At 35.6% G+C, this 27,460-nt stretch overlaps 2 protein-coding genes and 1 non-coding gene across 5 annotated transcripts; all 3 read right to left on the bottom strand.

Annotated features, from left to right (window-relative positions):
- Window positions 1–10,966: 10,966 nt before the first annotated feature.
- TRNAL-AAG (transfer RNA leucine (anticodon AAG)) lies at window positions 10,967–11,047 on the bottom strand. The gene has a single exon. It is a non-coding gene; the product is annotated as a tRNA-Leu (tRNA).
- Window positions 11,048–12,375: 1,328 nt separating this feature from the next.
- On the bottom strand, window positions 12,376–15,967 carry LOC149405811 (protein HOTHEAD-like). The gene is made up of 6 exons (XM_089606502.1): window positions 15,898–15,967; window positions 15,036–15,375; window positions 14,289–14,590; window positions 13,582–13,967; window positions 12,640–13,205; window positions 12,376–12,430 (listed from the first exon to the last, which is right to left on the bottom strand). Exons 1-6 carry the CDS (start codon window positions 15,965–15,967, stop codon window positions 12,376–12,378), a joined length of 1,719 nt encoding a protein of 572 aa, XP_089462628.1.
- Window positions 15,968–17,474: 1,507 nt separating this feature from the next.
- Window positions 17,475–23,600, bottom strand: LOC149405810 (Major Facilitator Superfamily with SPX (SYG1/Pho81/XPR1) domain-containing protein). 3 transcript variants are annotated; one of them, XM_089629746.1, is made up of 12 exons: window positions 23,456–23,600; window positions 23,260–23,347; window positions 22,202–22,260; window positions 21,546–21,666; window positions 21,066–21,377; window positions 20,875–20,979; window positions 20,332–20,786; window positions 19,543–19,850; window positions 19,166–19,353; window positions 18,543–18,733; window positions 18,280–18,413; window positions 17,475–17,789 (listed from the first exon to the last, which is right to left on the bottom strand). In XM_089629746.1, the coding sequence occupies exons 3-12, from the start codon at window positions 22,252–22,254 to the stop codon at window positions 17,551–17,553; spliced, it is 2,106 nt and encodes a 701-aa protein (XP_089485872.1). In that variant the 5' UTR covers window positions 22,255–22,260; window positions 23,260–23,347; window positions 23,456–23,600; the 3' UTR covers window positions 17,475–17,550. The 3 variants fall into 3 exon arrangements, with proteins under 3 accessions (XP_089485872.1, XP_089485879.1, XP_089485888.1); XM_089629753.1 differs by having other exon boundaries at window positions 23,260–23,341; window positions 23,456–23,594; XM_089629762.1 differs by lacking the exons at window positions 23,260–23,347; window positions 23,456–23,600 and adding an exon at window positions 22,597–22,676.
- Between the last annotated feature and the right edge of the window lie 3,860 nt (window positions 23,601–27,460).

Here is a 27,460-nt window from a genome sequence, read left to right as displayed (position 1 = left end):
TCGCACATTACCTCGAAGTTATGATCATGCTAAAAAGTTCACTGACTCGATTATGGCTAAAATAAACACTTAATGGCTGTAAAGATAAGAATAACATTGATAATAATTTGTTAAAAGTTTCCAACATGTGCAGCTTTCAAAAATCACATGCAAAGCATTCCCGAGAACAATTGCTTATATATTTATTAATATTGTGGTAGACTCCATTATGGCTAAAATAAACAATTAATAGCTGTAAAGATAAGAATAACATTAATAATAATTTGTTAAAAGTTTCCAACATCTGCAGCTTTCAAAAATCACATGCAAAGCATTCACGAGAACAATTGCTTATATATTTATTAATATATATGGGTAGTGGTTTTTTTTGTTTTTTTATGAGGCTCGGAATCGTGAGGCTCGAAGAGGCGTTGAAGAGCTCAGAGTATCTTTGAGAAAAAAAAAAAAAAAAAGAAAGAAGAAAGTCCTAGATTTTATTTTATAAAGCTCACGTATGTGATCCATCCAAGTGTAATAACAATTTGAATAAATTGTATATTTGTCCCCTGATTTATGGCGTCACTGCAAAATGCCCCCTATCTTTTTAAAACTATTTGTTAACCCCTGACGTGGGTCTCCCTCAGATCGCGCACGTCCTGCTCCGCAGGGCCGGCCCTACAGTTAAGCGAGCTAAGCCATCGCTTAAGGCCCATAAAATTTGAGAAAAATAAAGGCCCCAAACTTTTGTTGTTGTTGGTGGTTAATAGGCCTCAATTTTGTTCAGAGACCCATCTTACTGTCGTTGTTGTTGGCCCATTTGTTGGACAATAAGGCCCAAACAACCAAAAAAAAATAATCAATACCGTCATCAAACTTTCAATTGGAAATTATAGAAAGACAAAATCCCATTTCTAGTGCTACATAGATCAGGAATCCTTGTCACAAGCTAAAATTAATCAACGGTCACGATCTATTATGAAAACCCACTTTAACGTTGATAGTCATTTATTATTTACATCAAATACCCATCAGTACATTCTTTCCAAAAAAAAATTACCAATCAGTACAATACACAGTCTTATACCGTAGAGGCGTAGACAACATAATTATTTTTCTGCCACCTAAGCTTTTTTTTCTTTTAAGATTTTTCTAAATAATCTCTCTCTCTCTCTCTCTCTCTCTCTCTCTCCACGTGACATACATATCTAATTTAATCTCTCTCTCTCCCTACATTTTCTCACTACAATTCATTTAACCAATATGAGAAAAGTAAAAGAGTAAAAGACAATTATTCATTGATTCCAGCCATTCTTCATTGAGTTTTTAGATTTTCTCTTTCTAGTTAGATTATTTGAAGCTTTTGTTTTTTTTTTTTTAAGTTATAGTAGACAATTACTTCTTTTATTTTTATGTGTGTTGATTTGCATTTTAGAACATAGAAAAATCATGTTTAATTTAAAAAAATATTAGTGGAAAAATTTAAATATATAAAGATTTTACATAGTAACCATATGAATATGAATGATGAGTTTATAAATATTTGTGATCGTCCTCTTTTAGCTTTATGAAAATGATGTACTTTCTTAATAGTTTTTAAAAATATTTAATATATCCCTGTTTTGTTTTAAAGCCTAATTTTTTTTTTCGCTTAAGGCCTCATTATATGTTGGGCCGGCCCTGCTGCTCCGTGTCCACAAGCGAGTCCATGAGCCACAGGTACAAGCTCACCCCGAAACCGTACCATTTATTGCCACGGCGGCAGCCTCAGGGTCGCGTTGAAGAACCAAGACCTTGAGAACGAAACATCGGATAATGTTGACGTTCCGAAAGGATCTCGAACCTTCGGATTCGGATGCAAAAGCTGTCATGGCTAGTGCTGAGCGGATGCAAAAGCTGTGTTCGGAAAAGGTCAAGGAGGTGGAGAGGTTCCTCCTTTTCGAGAAAGTCACGTCGGACTCTATCATCACCCCCGAAGAGTTTATAAAGGGAATAGTGATTTATCGGCCGTACCTGAAGATGCAATTCTCCAACAACTTTTTGTTGGCGCTGCAGTTTATGAGAATATCGAGGAGGCGCCACGGAAGTTGATTCTCGAGAAGGAACAGCTCTTGCTCCATAGAATTCAGGAGCCCATTGCTGATCCCACTTATGTCGTGGATGAACTGCAAAACAAAGCAAGCGTCAAGAAACAATAGACTCAGCAGTTGATCGTCATCGAATGGCTCGACCACGCTCTCTTCGTAGCATTCCTTGATCTCCTCCAACTCGGCTTTGACAAGGCCGACCAGTTCCTCCTTGCTTTTTCCAGAACCTTCCACGAATGTTGCTGCGAATCGACGTGTAATACTGCTCTCTTCGTATTCGTTTTCCCTGAAGCTTTATGCTATTCGGAACGTTCTGGATCTTGACACGTACTTTTGATGATGTGGCCGCTGAGAAAGCTTCGTCCACTAATAACTTTGAAGTCAATGGTAGGACCTTGTGGCTTCTGAAAGTATCTCTATTACCTATCTAACGCGGTTTAATGTTTCGAAGACTTTTTGACTTCCCATGCACAAGGGAAAAACAATTTACAATATTTTAGGAAATTTTATATTTGTGGTATGAGAACTCCGTCTAGAAAATGTTTAAGATAAAAGAAGGTAAAGATAAAATCACAGGTAGTTTACATAAATTTTCCAGATTCATGTAGTCAAGTTGATCTTTCAAAAAAAAAAAAAAACTACCCGGATTTTTTATTTTATTTTTTGCTTTTAGCTACTAGTATGAACTTGCGTTTTAAGCATATTTTATATATTTTTCCAAATGTTCTAGAGGCCTAATTAAGTGTAAGACAACAAATGGAGAATGGCTTCTTTGTGTTTTTTTTGAAAAGTAAAGAGTCGTATGTATCAATTAGGGATGGCATTTTTACCCGAAACCCGTTAGCCCGTCCGTTACCCGGTCTTAACGGGTCGGGTAATACCCGTTCAAAATGAGTTAACGGGCTAACGGGTATTACCCGTTAGTATTTTAGCGGGTACGGGTCGGGTAGCGAAAATGTTAAACCCGCCCCGTTAACCCGCTAACCCGCCCGTTAATTATTTTTATGGAAAAAAACTAGATATTTTTTTTAAGAAAACATTAGATTACATCATAATGAGTAGGTTGTTGTTTTGATTCTTATTAAAAATTATTTTTTTTTAAACGGGTTAACGGGTTAGCGGGTGCTCAATTTTGGCACCCGTCACCCGGCGGGTATACCCGTTACCCGCCCCGTTGGGAAAATCGAGTTAACGGGTACGGGTTAACGGGTATTTTAATAGGCGGGTACGGGTACCGGTATTAGTGTATCCGCTAAAACCCGTACGCGTTGTCATTCCTAGTATCAATGTTTGTATCTATGAGAATACCTAAGATTGAGGTTATTGTTTTGAGTTTCTTAAATTGAATTTCTGATTACCTTCATACGAAGGCGTTATAGCATTTATATCTATAATTTATGTTTGAAAACGATAAGGACTTTCATATATATCTTCCTAGTATGTCATTCCTAGTATCAATGTTTGTATCTATGAGAATACCTAAGATTGAGGTTATTGTTTTGAGTTTCTTAAATTGAATTTCTGATTACCTTCATACGAAGGCGTTATAGCATTTATATCTATAATTTATGTTTGAAAACGATAAGGACTTTCATATATATCTTATTGAATATCTAACCGCTCCATTTCTTTTTCTTTTATTTCATTTTTCGAAATTGGAGGCCAACGTTCCCTCAAAATAGGCCATTTGAAACAAATAATTGAGTAGTTAAGATTTCATTTTTTAATAATTAGCCAATATCAAGGTTTTAGACCGTTATTAGCGTTGCATATATGTCAGCCATATTTGCTAACAAGGTTTTTGACATATCTTTTTTTGATATTTTTTACATCACTATTTTTTTAGCTGATAATTATGTGACTTTAGTTATGTTTGAAAACATATTCAACAGTTGTATTTCTTTTGTTGACTTCTTAATTTCACTCTTTTTGTAGCTGATAATTAACCAACTTTACATGTTCAATCTCAATTTTTTTTTTTACAAATTCAATCAAATATCTTTTTTTGTTCGACAGTCATTGTATCATATCTCATGTTTTTTTTTCGTTAATGAAATTGTAAAAAGCAAGTTTGTTTTGTTAGCAATATTATAGTAATATTGACGTTAATAAAAGACAAATTGCATGCATGGAAAGTACACGTAAAATATATTACAAAAAAAAACCCGGTTACACCTTTATACTAAGAACCGGAAAACAAAAATAGGTCGGAAAGTCGAGGCCCGTTGGACGGTCTCCTTGAAGCTTTTTATCGCTCTCCCACAGGTGCTGGAATTCGTGAGCGAAAGCCTCCCAGGATACAACGACTTCAGAGGCAAGGTGAGCACCAACCACTTGACTCTCTCGGCGAACTAGAACCTGCGAGAATACTATCACCAAGACAAAGAAAATTTTCTGGGGAAGAGAGAAGTCTGGAACAGTGGGGAGCAGCGGGAATTTTTTCTCTATATTCGAATGAGAGAGCTAAGCCTCCTTGTTACGGAATTTGAACAACCCAAAAACCGCCCAACCTTATGGCCGAGTAAAGGTGGTTCATTACCCCTCGCGAGTAAATGTTTAATTCCCAACGTAATAAAAGAATTATTTCTGGAAGTAAACTTTGCAATAAAAAGAAAGCCCGAGACCGAGACAATTCCCGAAACCCGAACCCGAGCCCAGCCCGGCTGCGGCGCGCGTGTGTGTGTGTGTGCGCGCGAGGGGTTAAGAGATAACCCACCCACACTCTCCTCTCTTGCACTTGCTTGACCACTAAAGAGAGAGGATAGTATATAAACACTACCACAACACACATCCCCAACCAATGTGGGACTCTTGGTTTTCACTTCCACAACACAACAACAATTGTGTTTCTTTAGCCTACTTTGAGCATCAATTTCTCATTCATCTTAGGTCCGATTTTGGCAAACAAATATTCGATTTTATAGCCCTCGTTACGAGGAATCCGAATCACTTGGAATTATTCAATTCCGATGAGTGGAACCCACTCAACTTGTTGCCACAAATCAGCCATCCTCATGATAATAAATAAAATTTATTAACCACATTCCAACAATCCCCCACATGAATGAAATTGAGACGACAATTATAAAGACACGACTCGATGTGGTGATAGATTCTACGGTCAATACCAGTATAGGATAGGTAGGCAAAGCCTTTGAACCTTCCCTCGGTAAGATATGCCATCTTTACTGACTACTCAGTAGACACGTTGTCCTTGAACTGTTAGTCGTTTTGTATAAACGATAAACATATCCCCCACTGATATTTCCCTGACACAGGTTCTGTTCTCATGGTTATGTTCATTTTGGCCCTGAACATCAGCCTGGTTCTGCAAGAGTTTCTAAAGAATTAAGCCCAATTAATTCTCCTTTGAAGCGGCCCCACTTCTCTCTCACATAGGTGATTCTTTTATTAAGAGTAATCCCGCATTACTCATTCGGAATCTCAATGATCCGATTTCACAGAATCATTAAAAGCTCTAAGCTTAACCTCGTACGGGAGTCACTGTTTAATATTTAGGAATAGGATTAGGGGTTTTCCCCCACAGTGACCTCACAAAGCCATTGACAATTAGGTTGTCCCTTTGAACCAAGATCTTGGGATCTCCAGTCATCATGGTTGGGTTTCCTTTGCCTTGGCTTTATTTGCCATGGGCTTTAGCCCCATTCCTTTGGTTGTCTTCTCTACTTGGTCCCTATTTAACCCTTTGGTTAGCGGATCCGCAATGTTCTCTTTGGACCTAATATAGTCAATACTAATGATTCCAGATGAGAGAAGTTGTCTAATGGTATTATGTCGTCGATGGATATGTCTAGACTTACCATTATACATCACACTATGTGCCCTACCAATAGCAGATTGGTTATCACAATATACACATATTGCAGGCATCGGTTTTGTCCAATTAGGAATATCCTCCACAAAGTTCCTTAGCCATTCGGCTTCTTCCCCACATTTATCCAATGCAACAAACTCAGATTCCATCGTGGATCTCGTTATCACAGTTTGTTTGGAGGATTTCCAAGATATGGCTGCACCTCCCAGAGTGAATACATAACCACTCGTGGCTTTTGAATCTTGAATATCAGATATCCAACTTGCATCAGTGTAACCTTCAATTACCTCGGGATATCTCGTGTAGTGTAGACCATAATCACGAGTGGATCGTAGATATCTCAATACTCTTACGATTGCTTTCCAGTGTTCAGCACTTGGATTACTCGTATAACGAGCTAGTCTACTCACGGTGTAGGCTAAATCCGGTCTCGTGCAACTCATCAAGTACATGAGATTGCCTATCACTCTAACATATTCAATTTGAGAGATGCTTTCACCTTTATTCTTAGACAAGTGTTGACTAATGTCTATGGGAGTTCTCGAGACTCCAGAATCGTTATTTCAAAACTTGTCTAGAATTTTATCAACGTAGTGTGTTTGATCCAGTACAATCCCATTGGGTGTTCAGGTAATTTTGATCCCCAGAATTACATCAGCAATTCCCAGATCTTTCATATCGAACCTTGAGTTCAGTATATCTTTTGTGGATTGTACCATACGATCATTACTCCCCACTATGAGCATGTCATCTACATATAAACACAGAATCACATACCCATGTTCAGTGGTTTTAATGTACACACATTTGTCACACTCGTTGATTTTAAATCCATTTGACATCATGACGTTGTCAAATTTCTCATGCCATTGCTTTGGGGCTTGTTTAAGGCCATAAAGCGACTTGACAAGTTTACAGACTTTTTTTTCTTGTCCAGGTGCAATACAACCCTCAGGTTGATTCATATAGATCTCTTCTTCGAGATCCCCATTAATGCAGCAACGACAATTATCAATCTAATAGAAGTTATTCTCGTCACGGGAGAATAAGTATCAAAGTAATCAACACCCTCTTGTTGTTTATACCCTTTGATTACCAGTCGTGCTTTGTATTTATCAATTGAGTCATCGACTTTCATCTTCCTCGTAAAGATCCACCTAGATCCAAGTGTTTTACTTCCAGGAGGAAGATCAACCAACTCCCAAGTGTGGTTTTGCATGATCGAGTCTATTTCACTTCTTATGGCTTCTTTCCATAAGTGACCCTCAACAGAATTCACGGCCTCTTTATAATTTAGAGGTGGACCCTCCAACATATAATTGAAATAATCAGAACCAAATGATTTTTCCACCCTTGCTCGCTTACTTCGTCTAAGTCCCTTAGATTCTATCTCTTCTTCGGACTCTTCATCATTATCTTGAGTTATTTCCTCAATATCCTCAAGAGAATGGTTTGATGAACTTGGTTCATTTTCCTTAGACTTATAAGGAAATACATGTTCAAAGAACGAAGCATTTTTAGATTCCATAATCGAATCATTGTGTATATCGGGGTTTTTCGAGTCATACACAAGGAATCTATATGCATTACTATGTTGTGCATATCCAATGAAGATACAATCTACAGTTTTTGGTCCTATCTTCATTTTCTTAGGAGCGGGAGCCATTACTTTGGCCAAGCACCCCCACATTCGCAAATATTTATAGGAAGGTCTCTTTCCTATAAATAGCTCAGACGGAGACTTATCCTCCTTCTTTCGGGGTATCTTGTTCAGAAGATAATTTGCAGACAAGATCGCTTCCCCCCACATTTCTTGGGGTAACCCAGAACTTAACAACATCGCATTCATCATCTCCTTGAGAGTGCGATTCTTACGTTCGGCAACGCCATTTGATTGAGGAGAATAAAGTGGAGTGACTTCGTGAATAATTCCATGTTGTGCACAAAAAGTACCAAATGGTTCAACATATTCACCTCCTCGATCACTTCGCACTTTCTTAATCTTCTTATTGAGTTGATTCTCAACTTCCAATTTGTATATGACAAATTTCTCAATTGCTTCATCTTTGCTTTTAAGCAAATATACGTAACAATATTTTGTACAATCGTCAATAAAAGTCACAAAATATTTATTACCACCTCTCGTGGGCATGAACTTTAAATCACATAAATCGGTATGGATTAAATCGAGAGGTTCATTACTTCTTTCAATACTATGAAAGGACGTTCTTGTTAATTTTGCTTCAACACAAATTTCACATTTATGGTTTGTGTCAATATTAAACTTTGGAATACACTCCAAATTAATCAATTTTCTCAGTGTGTCATAATTCACATGACCTAGTCTACCATGCCATAAATTAGACGACACAATCATATAAGAGGAAGAAGAAGCTTTATTATTATCTTTTGCCTTGATGGCCATTACATTCATTTTGACCATGCCATTCTTGACATAGCCCTTGCCCACATACATACCATTCTTAGACAATACAAGCTTTTGAGACTCTAAAACCATCCTAAACCCATGGTTATCTAGCACAGTCCCAGAAATCAGATTCTTCCTCATATCAGGCACGTAGAGCACCTTAGTGAGCTTCAGTTCCTTCCCAGAGGTCATCTTCAAGAAGACTTCACCTTCCCCCTTGACTTCAGAGGTGGCAGAGTTGCCCATAAACAACCTCTCTCCATCTCCAGGTAGCTGGAGGGTGGAGAAGGAATTCTTATCAGTGCAGATGTGGCGGGTTGCTCCAGTGTCCAGCCACCACTCCTTCGGGTTAGAGTCAACCATGTTGACCTCGGAGACCACAGCAACGAGGAGGTCATTATCATCCTCCACAACATTGGCCTCCTTGTTCTTCTTCGGCTTTCTACAATCGACAGCTCGGTGACCGACCTTGTTGCAATTGTAGCATTTACCAACAATCTTTTGTTGGCCCTTCTTCTTGAACGTCCCACTCTTGACTCCAAGCTTGTAGGCGGGCTTCTTCCCCTTCGAGTTCTCGCCATGTTCGACGACGTTAGCTCGCTCGGGGACGGTTCTAAGTCTCCTATCGGATCCTCGGTTGTCTTCTTCGATTCGGAGGCGAACAACCAAGTCCTCAAGACTCATCTCCTTTCGCTTGTGCTTAAGGTAGTTCTTGAACTCCTTCCACCCAGGTGGTAACTTCTCTATCACGGAGGCAACTTGGAAAGACTCGCTAATGGTCATTCCCTCGGCTTGAATCTCATGGAAAATGAGTTGAAGCCCTTGGACTTGACTCACAACGGTCTTTGTGTCCACCATCTTGTACTCAAGGAAACGACCCACAATATACTTCTTTGAGCCCGCATCCTCGGTTTTGTACTTGCGATCCAACGAATCCCATAGCTCTTTAGAAGATACTTTAGAGCTATACACGTTGTATAAAGAGTCGGCGAGACAATTCAACACGTGGTTTCGACAAAGATAGTCGGATTCGTTCCACCCCACATAGGCCCGAAGCACTTGTGGGTCGGCTTCACCCTCTCGAGGAGTGGCCGGAGGATCTTCGGTTAAAAACCGTGCAAGTCCGATGGTTGTCAAAAAGAAAACCATCTTTTGTTGCCACCTTTTGAAGTTGAGTCCGTCAAACTTCCCCGGCCTCTCGGCCGGCATCACCGTGGGAGGCCCTCGAGCCACGCCCACGTTTGAACCGTCAAGGCCCAAACCCGCCATAGGTTGAACAAGACCCGCGGGTCCGTTCCCGGCCGTAGCCGCCATCGAGCCTTGTCCCAAAGTCACAGGGATTTGGCCGATGTTAATCAAGTTTGGCGGGGTGTTCACCACGGAGGGGTTGTCTCCAACGTTCCCTCCAACATTCATCGAGTCGTTGTTGTTCACGTTAGTCATATTTTCTACAAAAGAAAATCACAAATCAGTAACTTTTCAAATAAATCCGAAAACAAATCGGAAACAAAAACTGGAAACCGATTATATTAAGGAAAAAAAAAAATAATCCTTTCCTCCACGCAACCTGTCTTTTTGGGGATAAAAAGCTTCAAGATTGTTAGCAATATTATAGTAATATTGACGTTAATAAAAGACAAATTGCATGCATGGAAAGTACACGTAAAATAGATTACAAAAAAAAACCCGGTTACACCTTTATACTAAGAACCGGAAAACAAAAATAGGTCGGAAAGTCGAGGCCCGTTGGACGGTCTCCTTGAAGCTTTTTATCGCTCTCCCACAGGTGCTGGAATTCGTGAGCGAAAGCCTCCCAGGATACAACGACTTCAGAGGCAAGGTGAGCACCAACCACTTGACTCTCTCGGCGAACTAGAACCTGCGAGAATACTATCACCAAGACAAATAAAATTTTCTGGGGAAGAGAGAAGTCTGGAACAGTGGGGAGCAGCGGGAATTTTTTCTCTATATTCGAATGAGAGAGCTAAGCCTCCTTCGCCCAACCTTACAACCTTTAACGCTCTTAATTTACCCCTCGCGAGTAAATGTTTAATTCCCAACGTAATAAAAGAATTATTTCTGGAAGTGAACTTTGCAATAAAAAGAAAGCCCGAGACTGAGACAATTCCCGAAACCCGAGCCCGGCCCGGCTCGGCTCGGCGGCGGCGCGCGTGCGCGAGGGGTTAAGAGATAACCCACCCACACTCTCCTCTCTTGCACTTGCTTGACCACTAAAGAGAGAGGATATGAAATGCAAAAAGATACATCGGTTTTGGTTTCTTTCTGATGGTGATGGTGTTGGTTTTGAGAGAGAGCTTTTTAATTATTATTTTTTTCACTTTTATAATAATATTGATTTATTGGTATATGATATTTTAGTAAATTAATTTAGCAATATATTCATAGTTTGACACGTATTCAAAAATATTAAACGACAAATATGTAATTAATAATAATAAAAAAAATAATGCAAGAAGCTAAATACCCCACAAAGGAAAGCAGAGAAATAGACTTGATAGTAAATATGAAACGACAACAATATGGTATCAAACAATCAGTATCATTAATAATTAAATAAAGTGACTCTTTGAAGTACAAATAAAAAATAAAAAATAAAAAAATAGTAAAAGTAATGTTGAGTGTTGACAGTGGGATTTGAACCCACGCCCTTTCGGACCAGAACCTTAATCTGGCGCCTTAGACCAACTCGGCCATATCAACTTGCTTGTCAAATTATGATTACAATATATATTTACTTTATAATTCTTATTTAACAAATTCTTCGATTATAATGGTTTTGGATCTTCAAACGAAGTGAAGAGATTAATCTTGGAATGATATTTTATAGGATATGCATATGGATTAGGGATATCCTCTATTTTCTTTTGCATGTCCGCCTTCTAAACATTCTACGTATATCTGCAAAAACAAGACAATTCAGTTTTTCTTTTTCTTCTGAAAGGCTCGTGTATATGGTAGTTTTATCACGAATAAAAAATAGAGAGAGGAGATATATGGTATATCCTTGGTTATATTCTTCCTATTTTACAGTATTTTAAGGAGTTTTTTATTTTTAGATTTTATTACGATATTAAGAAGACAGAGATTAAACGTGTTATATCATGTATCCATATACATTTGTAATTAAATATAGTGGAAGCAGATCATTGTTGAATTTCCATGCATGCGTATTTGAATACGTAATAAAGTGAAGATTAACTCCAGTATCTCTTTTTTTTTTTTTTTTTTTTTTAACGTAATCTCTAAAATACATCATTTATTTCTTATACTTTCAATGCCTTCCTTTTACCATATTTTCGTTGTTGTTTACATTGCTTTTAATTTTACAGTTTCAGTTAGCTTTTTTACTTTGTCTATAATTTCATTTAGAATAACGGCAAAATAAATTTTAAAAATGGAGTATTTATGAATTGTTTGAAAATATGAGATATAGAAACTACCATGTATTTGTGAAATTTTCCCATATATAAATGGCTAAAACAAGTTTTTGCAATGCTTAGCACATAATAGTGTTATTACTTATGCTATGCAGTATTTTTTAGAGATACTTATTAGAGATCAAATAAGTTTGTATGTGTCGTTTATGTCTATTAAACGATAAGTACGCCAAGTTGTATTTTCCTTTATTTGTTTCATTGTATTTTCCTTTATTTTCTTTATGTTTCATGGCTATATAAAGTCATTTAGTTGTACTTTTCTCATTAGTTTTGGAATAAACATTTTTCACTCTCAATCATTGAAGATGAGAGTTAGTTTTCCCAATTCTCAAATCCAATTTCTATCTATCATAACCTAGAAATGTAATAATACTACATATCAATTTAGTATTTGTACGTGAAGCCTATATATACTAGAAACATCAATGGTTATATTTCATTGCTTGTAAAATATGATCATTAACATACACAACCTCTAATACATTGACATTCTTTTGTAAGAATTCAACGACCCCTTTGAATATAAGTAAATTTTAAGATCTCTCCCTCATCATCAGCATAGATATATTTCCAATTACATGGTGAAGAAGATTACTTTGATTCCTCCTTGTTAAGTCTCTCACTTGCTATCCTCATTCCCATGTACCTGCATAATAGTATATTAAATAAAGTTGTGTATTCATTAAAAAAAGGTTATATCAATCATATCAAAAGTATTACAATTATAGGTGTGAGAAAATTATAAATAAGAATAGCTCACCTTAAAATGTGCTAAGTTTGAAACTATAATGATGATCCTATCACTAATATTGATAAATAACAAATTGAATTGGTGATTTAATTATTTTATTTTACCTTCCAAGCATCATAACGGTGGCTTGGGGATTAGTACCCGGAGAGTAATTGAAAGTAGATCCGTCGATAACGCGAAGTGCATCGATGCCAAGAACCTTGTAATCGTTATCGACGACTCTACCAACTTGGCAACCTCCGTGGTAATGCCAAATCGTCATCACGGTGTCCCTACAAAATTGTTCCAAAGAGGTCGAGGAATTCGCGTGTTTAGGCAACAAGTTTATAGGCGAATTCGCGGTCATGTTAAGCAATGTAGGTATCGACATGTAATCGTTTCGAAATCTAGAGAACGCCCTAGACTCGATTATCCTCTCGATCGTGGAAATCCCCTGGACGCATCTTTGTAGGTCTATGGGGTCTTTGAAGTAGTTGAACGTGACGGACGGGTTTTCGTTGATGTCACGGTTTCGAAGCTCCAAGTGGCCCGTGGAAACCGGGCCCATGATTTTCTCGAGGATGAATCCTCCTCGAAACGCGGCATCGTCGAGGTTCTCCATTTTTTGGACTGCTCTTTCTAAGGCTTCCGGGGTCCTTTCCTTCGGGGGCACGGTTGAGAGCTGACCTATCTAGTCAAATGAAATAGTAAAATTGTTACACAATACGAAACAAAAAGAATTACAAATTCATTAGCACGATACTAAGTTTCTTCTAACTTTTAAAAGGCAATCAATTGATACTAAGTTTATTTTTCATCTTTAGGAGCATGTACTAACATAGATTAATTTAATTTAAATATAGTTTTATCCAAATTAAACATCTAAATTAATTTTTATCAAAATTAAACATCTGCTTAAAATTTTATGCATATGCATCATAGAAGAAACTCCTTAAAAATGTATATTCGAAAAGAAAAAAATTACGCTTTAGGTCCGATATTCTAAAATTAATTAATATTAATAAAGCCCCATGATTAAATTTTTTTTTGTTCTTTTCAAAATTTACCTTAGGAGAAAACATCCCGTAATCTCTCGGATTACCGCCGGCGAAATTCTCTCCTCCGGCGGCCTCGATGTAGCTCCCGAAGTTGGTGATTCCAACGACTTGAATGAGTGAGACCTCGACGGGGTTCGGAGAGGGTACGAAAATGGAGTTCATAGGGTTGTCGGACATGCCTTGACCAACCATGGGCTGGTCCAACACAACCGTTATGTTATGGGCCTCAAGATGGTCCTTTGGGCCCACTCCGCTCAGCATCAGAAGTTGTGGGCTTCCAAGAGCCCCAGATGATATGATGATCTCACCCTTTGACTCACTTTTCAGGTAAGCTCTGTGAGTCAAACCTGTTGAGTCTCTATACACCACTCCATTGGCCAAAGGCCTTGACCTCCCTAATGTGACAAATATATAAATTTTGTATACATGTTTTTGAAATTTATAAGTAATTAAGCCATATCAAACTTATAAATTGTCAATGAGCGAGAATTAATTGGGCAAAAAATATCAATTAATTGTTAATAGAATCAGTGGCTAATTAATCAAACTTTAGAACGCATATTTTTTTTTTTTTTAGAATTTGATCAAAATTTACATGATTCTTTTACTTCATAAATTCCATTTCTAAAAAAAATTCAGAAAAAATATTTCGAATATGTACTATTCTTCGTGAATTTACATGGAAACGTTTTTTTTTTAAACGAGACATCTCATACCTTTTGTGCTAAAGAGAATTCGGTTGACAGATGCATGCAAGAGCACGGTAAGGCCGGTGGGGTTGGCGTAGCGGAGTAAATCCGCGGCGGTGTGTCTATGGCCATTTCTATCGAATATTGTGCCTCCAATTTTGGTGCCAACGATGTGGTCGTAAGTGAAGCCGTTGTAGGGTCTCACACCGACTTCCAATAGCCCGTTCCTCACTGCAGTTTGCCATTGTCCCATCGGCGGCTCAAATGCCACCACATCTTCAACCCAGCTGTATGATTCGTTCACTAATCTCCCGTCCCACCCGACTTGACTATTAATTTTTTAAAATAAAAATTGTTAATTGTAAGCAAAAAATATAAATTTCGAAATGTTATTAAATTGTTATATTTTTGTTTTTCACCATTTCTTCGTAAACTATGGGAGTTTAAGGTTTCTATCCATTTATTTTATAATCGAGTCGAATTATATGTATCCTTACGTTTTTAGCGAAATAGTTAAAAAATTTAACCATTTTTGTGACATTATTATGGAAATATTGAAAAACACATCATAAACCAATAACCAACTAATGCGACGTCAACGATTTCAATAGTAAGAAAACAAATTTTTCCTTTCATGATCATCGTTGATTTAAAAAATATTAAAATCACGAGTTTTACTTCGTCTAAATTTTAATTTTTGGTAGACATAAAAAAAATTAAAAAAAAAACAATCGTAAATACTTTAGTACAAAGTACGTAGATAGCCACGTGTACCTGACATATTGGGTGGCGGCGCGAGTGTAGAAGCCAGCGTTGAGGCAACTCCCACCACCGAGCACTCGGGCACGTGAATTGACAACTCCGTCCTCTGACACGAAGCGTTGGGACGGGGAGGTCGGGGAGACGTCAGAGAGGGCCATCCCAAAGGCAGAGAGATTGGTGATGTTGGGGTTACCGTATGGGGACCCACCGCGCTCCAACATCAGAACACTGAACTTTTGGGAAAGCGTGGCCGCCAGAGGGCAGCCCGCGGTCCCGCCCCCGACCACTATGTAGTCGTAGTACGACGTGGTCGGGGACGTGGTCGCGTTGCGCATGAAGCTATAGTTCGGACCTATATATGATTGATTAATTTTGATTAGTTGATTAATCAACGGGTTGATTATGCATGTAGTCTCTAAGCCTGACAAGTCGCGGCTAAATGTTTTGAAATGCGTCTTTAAGCCGTATCGAATGTTTTTTTTCCCTTTATTTTAAAATTTTGAATAAGCTGCGACTAGTTGCGAGTATTTCTGATATGTGACTGAATCTATATTAGTCGTAGTGAGTTTTGGAAAGAACAATAAGTTGTCGTATTTTCATTATTGTGTGTGTTCATATATTGAAATGAATTAACTAGTAAATGGTTACTAAGGGTGGTTTAACTTATTTAACCTATTAACCTCACAAGTGGAGGATATTTAGTCATATGCCCTATAGAGTTTAACCTAGTTCATGAATTAGCTGGCTAGTTTAACGAAAATGGTAATTATAATTAATTAATTTATAAATATTTTTTTAATGAAATTCGAGATCACATTTACACACACAAAAATGTACCTTTTTTTTTATTTTTTTATTTTGTGCAGAAATGTACCTCTTTCAGCGGCACAAAAGGAAGAAAGGAATATAATTCCAAATAACAATCTCCACCGTCCAATGCCCATGATTTCCTTCGGACTTGAAGATTATTTTTGTAGCTTAGTTCTCAAATGAAATCTTGGAGTATAGATAAATAGTTATATATGTGTGTATATTTTTGTGTGTTTGATGTAGGATTACAAAACCACCTTGATTTATATAGGACTTGAACTAAATGCCTAACAAAATGAAACGCCGATAACTTTGAATGGCACAAAGATTATTTTTTGTGTGTCGAATTATACGCAAAGATTATAAAATATGTATAGAAAAATATTTTCACTAAGCACATACACCAAAGCGATTAAAGATGCAATAAAATACATGCATATCATGTGAGTTAATCCATTAGAAATCACATAGATTTTCCTGATTCATAGCCCCGAAAATAAATATGTTCTAAAAGTGAACTAAGTAGGGTAAAAAGAGAGCTAGGTGACAAGTAGTGGTACACAACTTTGCTATACTTTAGAGTCTGTGATATTGTTCATTAAATTTAAAAGTAGTGTTTGGTTTATAAAAGAAAATCCTGGGTTGTGTCGATGTTTACGAAAAAAAGTTGTTGAGAGATTTGAGGGAATTTTTTTTTTAAGGAATTTTTATTGGTAATATTAATAGATTTTTGAGCCATGAGAGTAGGTAGGTGAATATTAGAGGCTAATTGGCTCATATATAACATGTCGGCTAACATTAGTTTATTTCGATGGAGACTCATAATAAAATAAAAATAGCAATTAACAGTATGTAAATGAATAAGCAGCAAAAACTATTAAAGCTAAAATAACACAGCAACAAAGAGTTAAGAACTTATATAGTAAAAAAAAAGAACTTAAATCCTTTTATTCAACCTCCTATAATTAACAATATATTTATTGATACTTTAATATTATCAGGACCCATTGGATAGTTCATTCTTCTGTGAATATAATATGCATAAATTATGATCACACAGTTGGAATCTGTTGGAAATGTTGCAAGGGTCTAATCTTTCTCTGTTGACATGATTACATAGCTAATCAAATTTGACATTCTTTATCTTATATGGCATACATCTCATATGTTGCTATTTTCACAAACTCATTGGATTTATGTAAATTGTTTTTTTCTTAGAATAATTCCGTGTAATAACTTTTTTTTTTGTTTTAATTAGAATTCCGTGCATTAACTCATGTTGACTATATCAATATTTGCTTTTCATTAATCTTTGTTTCACATAAGGGATCCGTACAATGATTCGCACAAAGTCAACAATATGAATTAACAAAAACATAGTACGATAAAGACCCATCTCAAAGCCATTACGTTAATCACCAACTTGTGTGCAAAATCTCTCACGTGGGCCATGGCCAATCTTTGTCAAATTTAATGAAAGTTTATTTTACTTTATTTTAAAAAAATTAACTTGGAGAAACAGAAATCACCAGCTAGTTTATTACACAATATACAGAAACTAATACCCATAAAAAAAAAAATAATAAAAAAAAAAGATGGAACCTTTTTTTGTTCCTCCTTGTAAAGAATTAAGATGGAAAATTGCCCAAAAAGTAATTGGATTAACAATATCATGAGTTTTTTTTTTTTTTTTTGGTGGATAATAAAAAAGTAAGAATCAATAGAGAGAATTGTAGGTGAAGCAAGTGGCTACAATAGAGGTGACACAGATGAGAAGTGAAGGAATGAGTGTTACATTCAAGAGCTTGCTCTCACCCAAATATCCGGCCAATGTTATCGTTGCGTCCGCCACCACTCGGGCCAGCGTCCCCGCCTCCGTCGATAAAAGCCCGCCGTTGTAGGTCCCGCGCGATAGCCTCGACGACATTACCCGAGACAGAAGCGACAAATTCACACCTACACATATCGTCATTCGAATTCTTTTATCAATAAAGAAACGGAATACACAAGATAGTGTTCGACCGGAGGGGTATATTAGTAACTTATTTGTTCGATTTTGTTTACAGTGTTAGACGGGAGGGGTGAATTAGTAATGAATATGTTTCATTTTTTGTTTTATTTCATTATGTTTTAGTTGAAGCAAAAGGTTAAGAGAAGAGTTGTAAGTTATTTATTTTATTTTTTTTCTTCGTAGTAGAGTATCGTAACCTGACAAGATATTCATTGACTCATCGACCCGTGAACCGGGTTCATCGCTTATATTAGTTCTGAGCTACAATTGGTTGTATGAGATAAACAGCCTTATATTCTTCGAACGGAATCTTTCCAATTTATAGACTAATAACAACTTTTTAATTATTCTATATCCAACCCCTAATTGTCTTCTGATTATTATAAACCAAATTATTGAAGCAGAGATTGTTTGTGTGTGGTTTATATGTCTAACCTTCGAGTACTTCGGCTGAGACAAACATGATGAGCCCCGAGAAGACGTATTGAACCACGGTGTACGGTATTATTACTTGGAAGCTGAACACAATTCCCACAAGGACCATGATCTCGGACGCCATTAGGATTTGCCTGCGTATTATTTTTAAGAGTCAGAGGCAATGCAGAAACACGAAAACTAAAATAATAATAATAATAATAATAATAATAATAATAATAATAATAATAAAAAAAAAAATAATCACGGGGAAAAATCGACACCTGTCCTCAAACATGTTGCTGATGTAGCTTCCGACGAGGATGTTGACCGGGAGAACCGTTAGACCGAGGCAAGCGAGGAAGATCGCGACGCTGCTCGTGGACCAGCCAAAGTAGTATGTGGTTACGACACTGGACTCCGAGAGCAGAACTTCCATCGCGTACTTGAGCATGAAATATATCAACAGTTGAACCTGATCACAATATCGATACAAGAAGTTCAAGACAATCAGAAATCAAGGCAGATAAAATCAGGGCACTCATATTTTTACAGCTTCATTAGTCGAGGGTAAAATTTACCAAAAACTCATTATGTTGGTTGCGGGAATAAAACATAATCTATCTCCATAAAAAAAAATGTAGTACCTATATTTTTTTGCAAGTCTTTTATATCCTCAAGTATCTTTATATTTTTAATGCAAGGGTAAGTTAAATTTGAGCTGAATGGACGACTTTGTGATTTTTTTTGTTTAAATTCAAGAGACATTTGTGATCGACTTGAAAATAGAAGGTTTAGCCCTGATGTTGCATTTCCCAAAAACACAAAGGATGTTAATGATATTTTCCCATAAAATTATTAACTCATTTCCTCGTACACCGTTTGGTTTTTTTTTTTTTTTACGTACCTTTACGGACGGTGTAAGCAGTCGATACGCCGCTCGAATCGAAGTGGCTGGTTCACGAGATTCCTCTGCAGATTCTTCGCTTTCATCAAGGTCTTGGTCACCATCTTCACCTTCTTGCTTGCTTTCCGAGTCTTCAAGCAACGGCTGTTTTAAACCTTCCTCGAGGCCATCGTTTTCTACTGCGACAGCTGTCATTTTTTTTAAGGTTTCAATCCACGTTAGTGTAAAGCATCATACCATTCTAATAATTACAATTCTACTAATCTAGCCTCATATTTCTCCTAATTTCTTCTGAAGCGCAAGGTCTGAATTCAATGCCTCGATAAGATTACACCAAACATAGACGAGATCAAGAACAACGAGAAATGTCAACATACCAGTTTCAGTAGTAGATGTGGGTGGTGCATAACTCTCCAGGGGTTCAAGAACGGGTTCTCTGAATGATATCCAGAGCCAGACCAAGTACATAAGCCACGCAACAGCCATAACCCAGCCCGGCAAAGTGTCTTGATTGAAGGTTAGCTTGTAAATCTTGAAATTCGTCTGTAACAAACCGGCAAGAGCTGGACCGCAAGCCATTCCAAGTGCACTCGCACTAACAAAACCCGCAGAGGCCTGCATCCGGAATTTCAACGGCACGCAATCGCTAATATATCGCCTATTTACGGCTCTAGCAGAACCCAACCTGTAATTCAGACATTTCAAATCTGTCAATTCCTTGATGGAGAAGTATAAAGAGCACACTTTTCCCGAAATCACAAAATAACCATATTGGGAAAACTTATATATAAGCGAAATCCATTTGGGTGTGTTAATAGCATACTCAAGTCTGCTTGGCTGTCTAAGGATTGTGAAACCGTTGCTAGAGCTCAAGTTTCAGATGGTTAGATTGCCATAAATACCTCAAATAACCACTTTTTTAGTGTAATATCCATACGGGTGTGTTAATTGCATAAGCACGACTTTTTTTTTTTTTTTTTTTGGGTTGCTGAGATTCGGTTATATGTCCAACAATTGTGAATCCGAGCTTAAGTTTCGGATTGCTATAATTGGGCCAAATAATACTTATGCATGTGTGAAAAAAGATTTAGAAAAAAAAAATGTTTAGGTAGCGAATCAACTAGATTAAACAAGGAATATAGAAAACGGGGATGAAGGTTACGTACCCACAGAGAAGACGACCTAACAAAAGAACCCATATGGAGCTAATATCGTAAGCCATGGCATACATAAGGTTTCCCAGGAACAGGACAATACTGCTGAACACAAGAGGCTTGAAGTACGATCTATTCGACCACGCGCTGAAATACACTGAAGAAAACACTTGCGCAACGGCCATAGATCCAATCACGACACCACAGACCGTTGCGGCGGCTCCGAGGCTTATCGAGTAGTCGTCCGCCGTGGGGACAATGATGTACGTATTGACCATGTAGAGAAACGTGTTTGCAAGGTTCAAGATCAGTGACATGAAATGGTATCTCTGGTCATCTATTTGCTCCTCGGCGGGAGTCGGAAGCTCTTCTTGCATAATGAGCGCGTGTTGCGCCAAAAAGTTGAGAAAGTTTGTGGAGTAGCTTAGCCTATCTACAGCTGTTTTTATCGATTCTATAACGGGTTCCTGTAAATTTTGAGATTCGAGCCTAGCTTAGTATCGCACTCCAATTTAGTGCGATTGAGCAAATTTGAGTAAAAGAAACGAGAAAAACCTGTAGCGGAAGAGCGGGCTGGTCATATATTGATAAGTAACTTCCCTGGCGGTCCTGGAGTTCGTGAAGATTTCGCGATATGGCTCCCACAACAGCCCCGAGTCCCTGAAATTCCATTACAGATCAATTAAGAGATGTCTAGTCTTGAGTTCCATTTTCCCACAACAAAAAATGCGGTTTGACATAATTACCACATGCTTGAACACTTGTTGCAGCTGAGAGTAGGGGTGATTGGCGCGAGTTTTGACATAATAATCAGTGAATCTATAGCCAAAGCGCTTATCGAACTTCTTCAGTATCTTGCGGAGACCAATGGCATTCAACTCCACAAATTGGAGAAGCCGTAAAAGGTCTTTCCCTACCGTTCTATAATCTTCTCGAAGTTCGTTTATTTGAGATATATCTGGCTCCTCCTGAAGAGCATTGCGTCGTTCCCCGAGCTCAGAAATCCTGCTTGCTAGTTGCCCTTGTTGTTTCAGTATAAAAAGAACAGCCTTCTCAATCTGAAATAGAAGTTGAAAACAAGTGAAATCCATTCAGTATAACTCTAGATATCCCCAAATATATAAAAGACGTAGGTTTAAATAAGAGTGGAGTAACTGTTCTATATGTACTAAAATAAACATAAGGGAAACAAGTGTTTCAATTCCTATGTGCATTTGAATACATACCTGATCATCAAGCATTCTCGAGAAATCCTTGAGAACGTGTCGACGATCTTGTGTACCAACTTGAATTTGTTGAGCGTATTGTTTTACTCTTTTCTTCATAAGTTTGTAGTTGATGTAATATCTGCATTACAAACGATTTGATTAATCAGTTTTCATGCTCCGCTGCTCTAGAAGTTTCGATTAAACACGTATGCCGATTGAATACTTCTACATAATAATATATTTGCAAAAACTATGCATGCATTAGATTGGCCGACAATATTTAGTTAAAAATCTATGCATCGTGCTCTAGAGTTGTAAACCTGTAAAATGATATTGATATATGATAATATTTAATCTGAATCGAGCTAACTATTGTGTGTGCCTGTGTTTTTTTTTTTTTTTTTTTTTTTTGGGTTGTTGCCTCAAATGCAAGAATATTGTTACTTAAACTAAATCGATATGAAGTGATGGTTTGACCTTAATTCGAATTAAGGTTACTAGCAAACAACATGATAATCTAATTCTATTTGAATTACACAAACTCAAGATAAGTAGCTGAAATCACAAAGACTTGAGCTTTTGTTTTGTTTTGTCTTTGATTCATTTTCACCAGAATAATGCCAATATAATACTTGAGAAGTCAATATAATGAGCAATGAAAGTATAAACCATACCGTTGCCATCCTTCAATTTGTCTTTCTTTCAACTTTTTCCCAAAAGCAACCATCTTTCACTGTACAAAAACAGAAGCTCAAATATGATGGAGAACTAGAAGAATTATGGAAATCACAAGAGCAGAACTTCTTTCTTTGAATAGATATTACCATTAAAGTTCTGAACAGACAAAAAAAAAAAAAAAAAAAAAACACAGAAACAGCTTTTCAAAATTGCTTTTTCTAGCCTAAATATTTCATCTTAGCAAGAAAATTAGAAGGAATAAAAAAAAAAAGCATACATTCATCAAAGCAGATAACTAAGCAGTGATCTAAATGCTAAAGATCTTAATGCGAGATAAATCTGAGATTCAGAAACCAAGAAATGAATGCAAATAAATCCATAAATTAAAAACCTTTGAACAACCAAGCTTCCACTGTAGAATGATATTTAATTTTCCTTTTTCACTTTCAATTCCCAACTCTTCTTTTTCCACATTGATAACAAATCCAGAGAATTAGCCATCTTATATAAGCCGCCATAAACATATTTCCAAGGAACTACTAGTGAACAGTTAGGCTGAATAAAAAAAATAATCCAAGTTGGCACATGAACCACATTTTAAATTTCAACCGAACAAAGACACCGAATTTGACCAAAGTGAACGGTTTCAATTTGACAGCCACACAATTGAAGTAATAAATCAAGAAAATGATGATAAATTAAAAATAATTTGAAAAGTCACGATTACACGAAACCGATAAATCTGAATCTCATGATAGCAAATTCGAATAAATGATTTTTCCGAGTAGATTTGAACCAGCCAGCTGAAAGAAAGTAGCTCGAGAAGTGATTCTCGACTGTGCTCTGTTTATTTGCAGAGAAAATTCGCGAGAAATGAAAGAAAAAAAAATCCACAAAGAAAAGCACGACTTTCGTCAATTCGACAATTATCTAATCTCTCGATATTCTCAGCATCCAAACAGAATAAACAAATACACATAGAAAAATACACGATATTACACATGCATATAGATATACATACACACACGAATATACTTGGATAGACCGGAATTACCGAAGTGAATATTCTCGAAGAACACTCTTCAGAGGAGCCAAACACTATTTTATCGGTTTCAACGATTTTCCTTCTTCTTCTTCTTCTTCTTCTTCTGAAACCAAACACAATTAAACGAAAAGAGAGAGAGAAAGGTGATTCATCGACTTGAACGAGAGATAAGAGAGAAAACGTTTCGAAAGGATGCGAGAAATACGGGAAACGAGGTCGAAACTTGAATCTGGAAAGCCAATTGCGTCGAAGCAGAAGAATCGGATCTCACTGGTTCGGAATTCGAATGGCAAAATTCGACTCCGGTGGTGAATAATTAAGCACCAATGACATATATATTATCGACTTGGGCTTCAATCATTATCATTTTCTTTTTATTTTTTTATTTAATTATTTATTTATTATAATGTATTAGAGAGGGTCCCTATATTATATTATTATTATTCAGTGTCACTGTGCCAAGAGACTCGAGATACTGTGTGTAAATGTGTATAAGTGTAACATAAATAATTATGTACTTTGCAATTGATTTGGTGATAAATAATCAAGTGGACATGAAATAGAATAGACATTTGACATCTATATGTTTATAATTTGACCCTAAATACACCAACTTTCAGTTTTATTTATGTATTAAAAATTTAATTTAATTACATTTTTATTTGACATATGAGTTTCACAAACTTTATAATATAAAACTAATAACATATATATAGTCATATATAGTCATGCTCACACGTGGTATATGAAGTTGATCGATCTCAATATGTATTATAGATCCAATAATTCGGTTTATTGATCTTAATAATATCACACGTCTTTCTCACACCATAGTAGTCATGTTTGTTGGTGCTCTTTCTTTATAAATTGACGGTCTTAAAGCGTACAACTATAACTATATATATAATATATATATATATATATATATATATATATATATATATATATATATATATATATAGTTATATGATACTCCACTTTCGTGTGTATATATAATATATATAGTTTTTCTTATAGAATATTGTCGTCAAAGATTTTTCAGAATACTATATGGAAATCGTTTCTAACTTGCTAACTACACAACTCATTCAATAAAATAATAAGAAATTAATATAATTGATAACTATATGACAGAGAAATGTATTTCCCTGATTGAGATTCAGTAGAAACAACAGTTTTTGAGTTGTCACACAACGCCAAATCAATGGTCAAATATTTAAGAACATGGAAATTTTCAAAGGTCAAAAATTGTTTTACAGCCTTATTATTATACAATTATTAGTCTAATTTTTTTTTTCCTTTCGAAAAATTGATCGATTCAACAAACTTTAATTACGTTTATATCTTAGGAAAGTTATTTGGAGTAGATATTAAACTACTTTTAATGACTACAGTCTACATTATCATATATTTGCAGAGAATAGCAAGTGTGACAAATAAAATAAAATCATTTGAAGCTTATACTAAGTATAGAACAAAGTCATTTTAAGACATGAAGAGGTAGTCTTTTTTTGGTTCATATGTAGAAAGTCACTTTTTAGTTGGTTTTTGTTTCGATGATGAATTTTTTTTTCGTTTTTTTTTTTTTTTTTTATTTTTTTTTTTTTATGTGTGTGTGAAGGAGTTATATCTCAACAACTTTCAAGTAGGTAAATTCATGGTTAAGGTCTTGGGTAAACTGATTGGTTTGAGATTTTTAGTACTCTCAAATGTGGCTAAAGTTTAAATCATATCTAAAACGTTGGCTATATTACAAATTCAACACTTCAAATGACTAGTCTTTGAGATTTTTCTTTAAAGTATTATGTATATCATCACTCAACAAATGAGAGATGTGAGAATCTTTGCGTGAAGACATTAGACGTTGCATCGGGGCTAAGCAACATTAAAAACTATTTTGGCGGGAATACTTTTGACGCTGCTTCACTATTGTTGAGCGGCGTTATAGGTTGTCAACGTAAAAATCGATACGACACTTACATGGATGGGTTTTTCACACCGAGTGCGCATAAAATAACGTGAAAACTCTATTAGCAACGCTCATAAAGCGAATTTTAAACGCATTTATGTTTTTTTTTATATATAAATTATTCGGGTGACCTCATTTCTATAGCATTCTCTTATAATACTTTGTTTCTCATTCTTATTCTAATAATACCTCGTTGACATTATCCTTACCAATAATTGTGATACGACCTAATAACAATGATTGAAAAAGAAACTCAAGATTTGCAAAGGACAAGAATGTTGAGACGTGACGCAATATCTAAAGAGATAAAAACTAAGGCTTCATAATATAAGACGCCACACCAAGATGCTCAAGAATCGGGATAATAAGTCAGGTTGTTGAACGCCACGAAAACATTCTGATAAGTTTGAAGTCTTGAAAATCCCAAGTGAAATATATTCTTACTTTCTTATTCCATCATATCTTGATTACATTCACACCAAAAAAAAAAAAAAGAGAGAGAGAGAGACTACTTTTAACCTTATGGAGGCTTTACGATGAGCAAAATATATTCTGCTCTAAAATTCAACATATATGATACTCTTTTAATTAATAAGCCTAAAACTAAATGCAATTAACTTCATGTCTTTACAACCTTTGAAATGGAAAGCTTTAGCACAAACACACACTTAATACACACTGAATGAGTTTAAACACCACAAATTCATCCAACCATTCGTGAGTCGTGATCAAATTACTCCAGAGCCATGAACAACCTAAATTATTACTCATTTGGTCCCCAATGCCTTTAAATTTCCATGATGTTTCGATGAATCTTCTAAAGCCTTAATTTTCGTCGTTGTTATTTCAATGTCGTCATTGATTCCCCGCAAGCTCAAAAACTCCCATTTTAGCTTATTGATTCACAACACTGGTTTCCTATGTGTTTCTTATTTTGTCCTTAATCTTTCGTCTTCGCTAAAAAATAGTTTTTTTTTTTCAGACTCGCCGACGATGACAATAAAAATTAAATATTTACGAAAATGAAGCAGAATATAGATTTATATAATATGTACGTATAAATATCATCTCAGTGGCATATTTGTTTGGATAATTAGCTCTTGGACTATTCTTAAAATAATTTTAAACGCGAGGTTTAACGAATTATGAGTGCGTTTAGTTGTTATGTAATTTTCTCTTGTTATTTCAGCTCATTGTCTGTAGGTCTACATATATATGCATGAAACCACAACATGATAAAACTCCCTCTGATTTTTGTTTTTTTTATAATTAGAAAATTTAAAAACAAATGCTTAATATTTGAAATATATAGTGTTTGAGGTGATGAATTAAAACTAAATATTACTTATTACCTGGTAATTTAATAACTTTTTATATTTATTTTAAAAAAAATATTTAAAAATCGTCCGAAAAAATATGGAGTTGAACTGAAAATATATTGCTCGCTGAATTTATTAGCGAAAAAAGCTCTAAATTAAATGTGATAGATATGCTTTATATATACCTTTTTTTTCATATCTTGATAAAAAAAAAATAAAAAAATAAAAAAAAGCCTACCTAAGTAAAAAAATTATGGCTTCGTCTATGTATATCGTTAGCAAAATATACACTTATAATATTCTAGTAATATATACTATTTTGGCACAACATTCATAAATTCAACAAATATTAGTAACTAGTAATTATTTAGTATTTTTAGTAATATTGTAGTGTTCGGTAGGACTAGGATACAATAATACAAACAACATTGGTAGCCTTTATAAACTCGTTTCTCACGTGATGTAATTTTGCAATGCTTCCAGATTGGCGAAGAAATAAACTTATTGGCCATTTCAGAAAATTCTGAACTTGAATATTATAAGGTGAAACTTATTGGCCATTTTCGAAAATTCTGAACTTTGAATAATACCCGAAAAAAGAAGAAAATTCGGAATATATACATAAGATTCCTTCGTACTTGCATTTTAAAATGCATTTTATGTCATTTCAAACAGTATTTCATTTTCAATTAAATACTTCATTTTTAACACAAAAAATATATTTAATATTTTCCCTAATATTTTAATAATTTTAATTTTTTAATTATTACATTATAGTCCGTATATATTTAATTTGTATCTTTTATACCTAACCATTCTATATAAATTTATTATATATATTATCTAATTTAAAATGATTATGTGACTCTCCAATAAATTCAAAGTAATTTTTTTTTTATATAAACACATATTACATATACAA

This window comes from Urtica dioica, chromosome 2 (assembly GCF_054948205.1).
Source record: "Urtica dioica subsp. dioica isolate 48M chromosome 2, U.dioica_male_clone48M_v1_H2, whole genome shotgun sequence".
NCBI lineage: Eukaryota > Viridiplantae > Streptophyta > Magnoliopsida > Rosales > Urticaceae > Urtica > Urtica dioica.
This window is presented reverse-complemented; position numbering and strand designations above follow the sequence as displayed.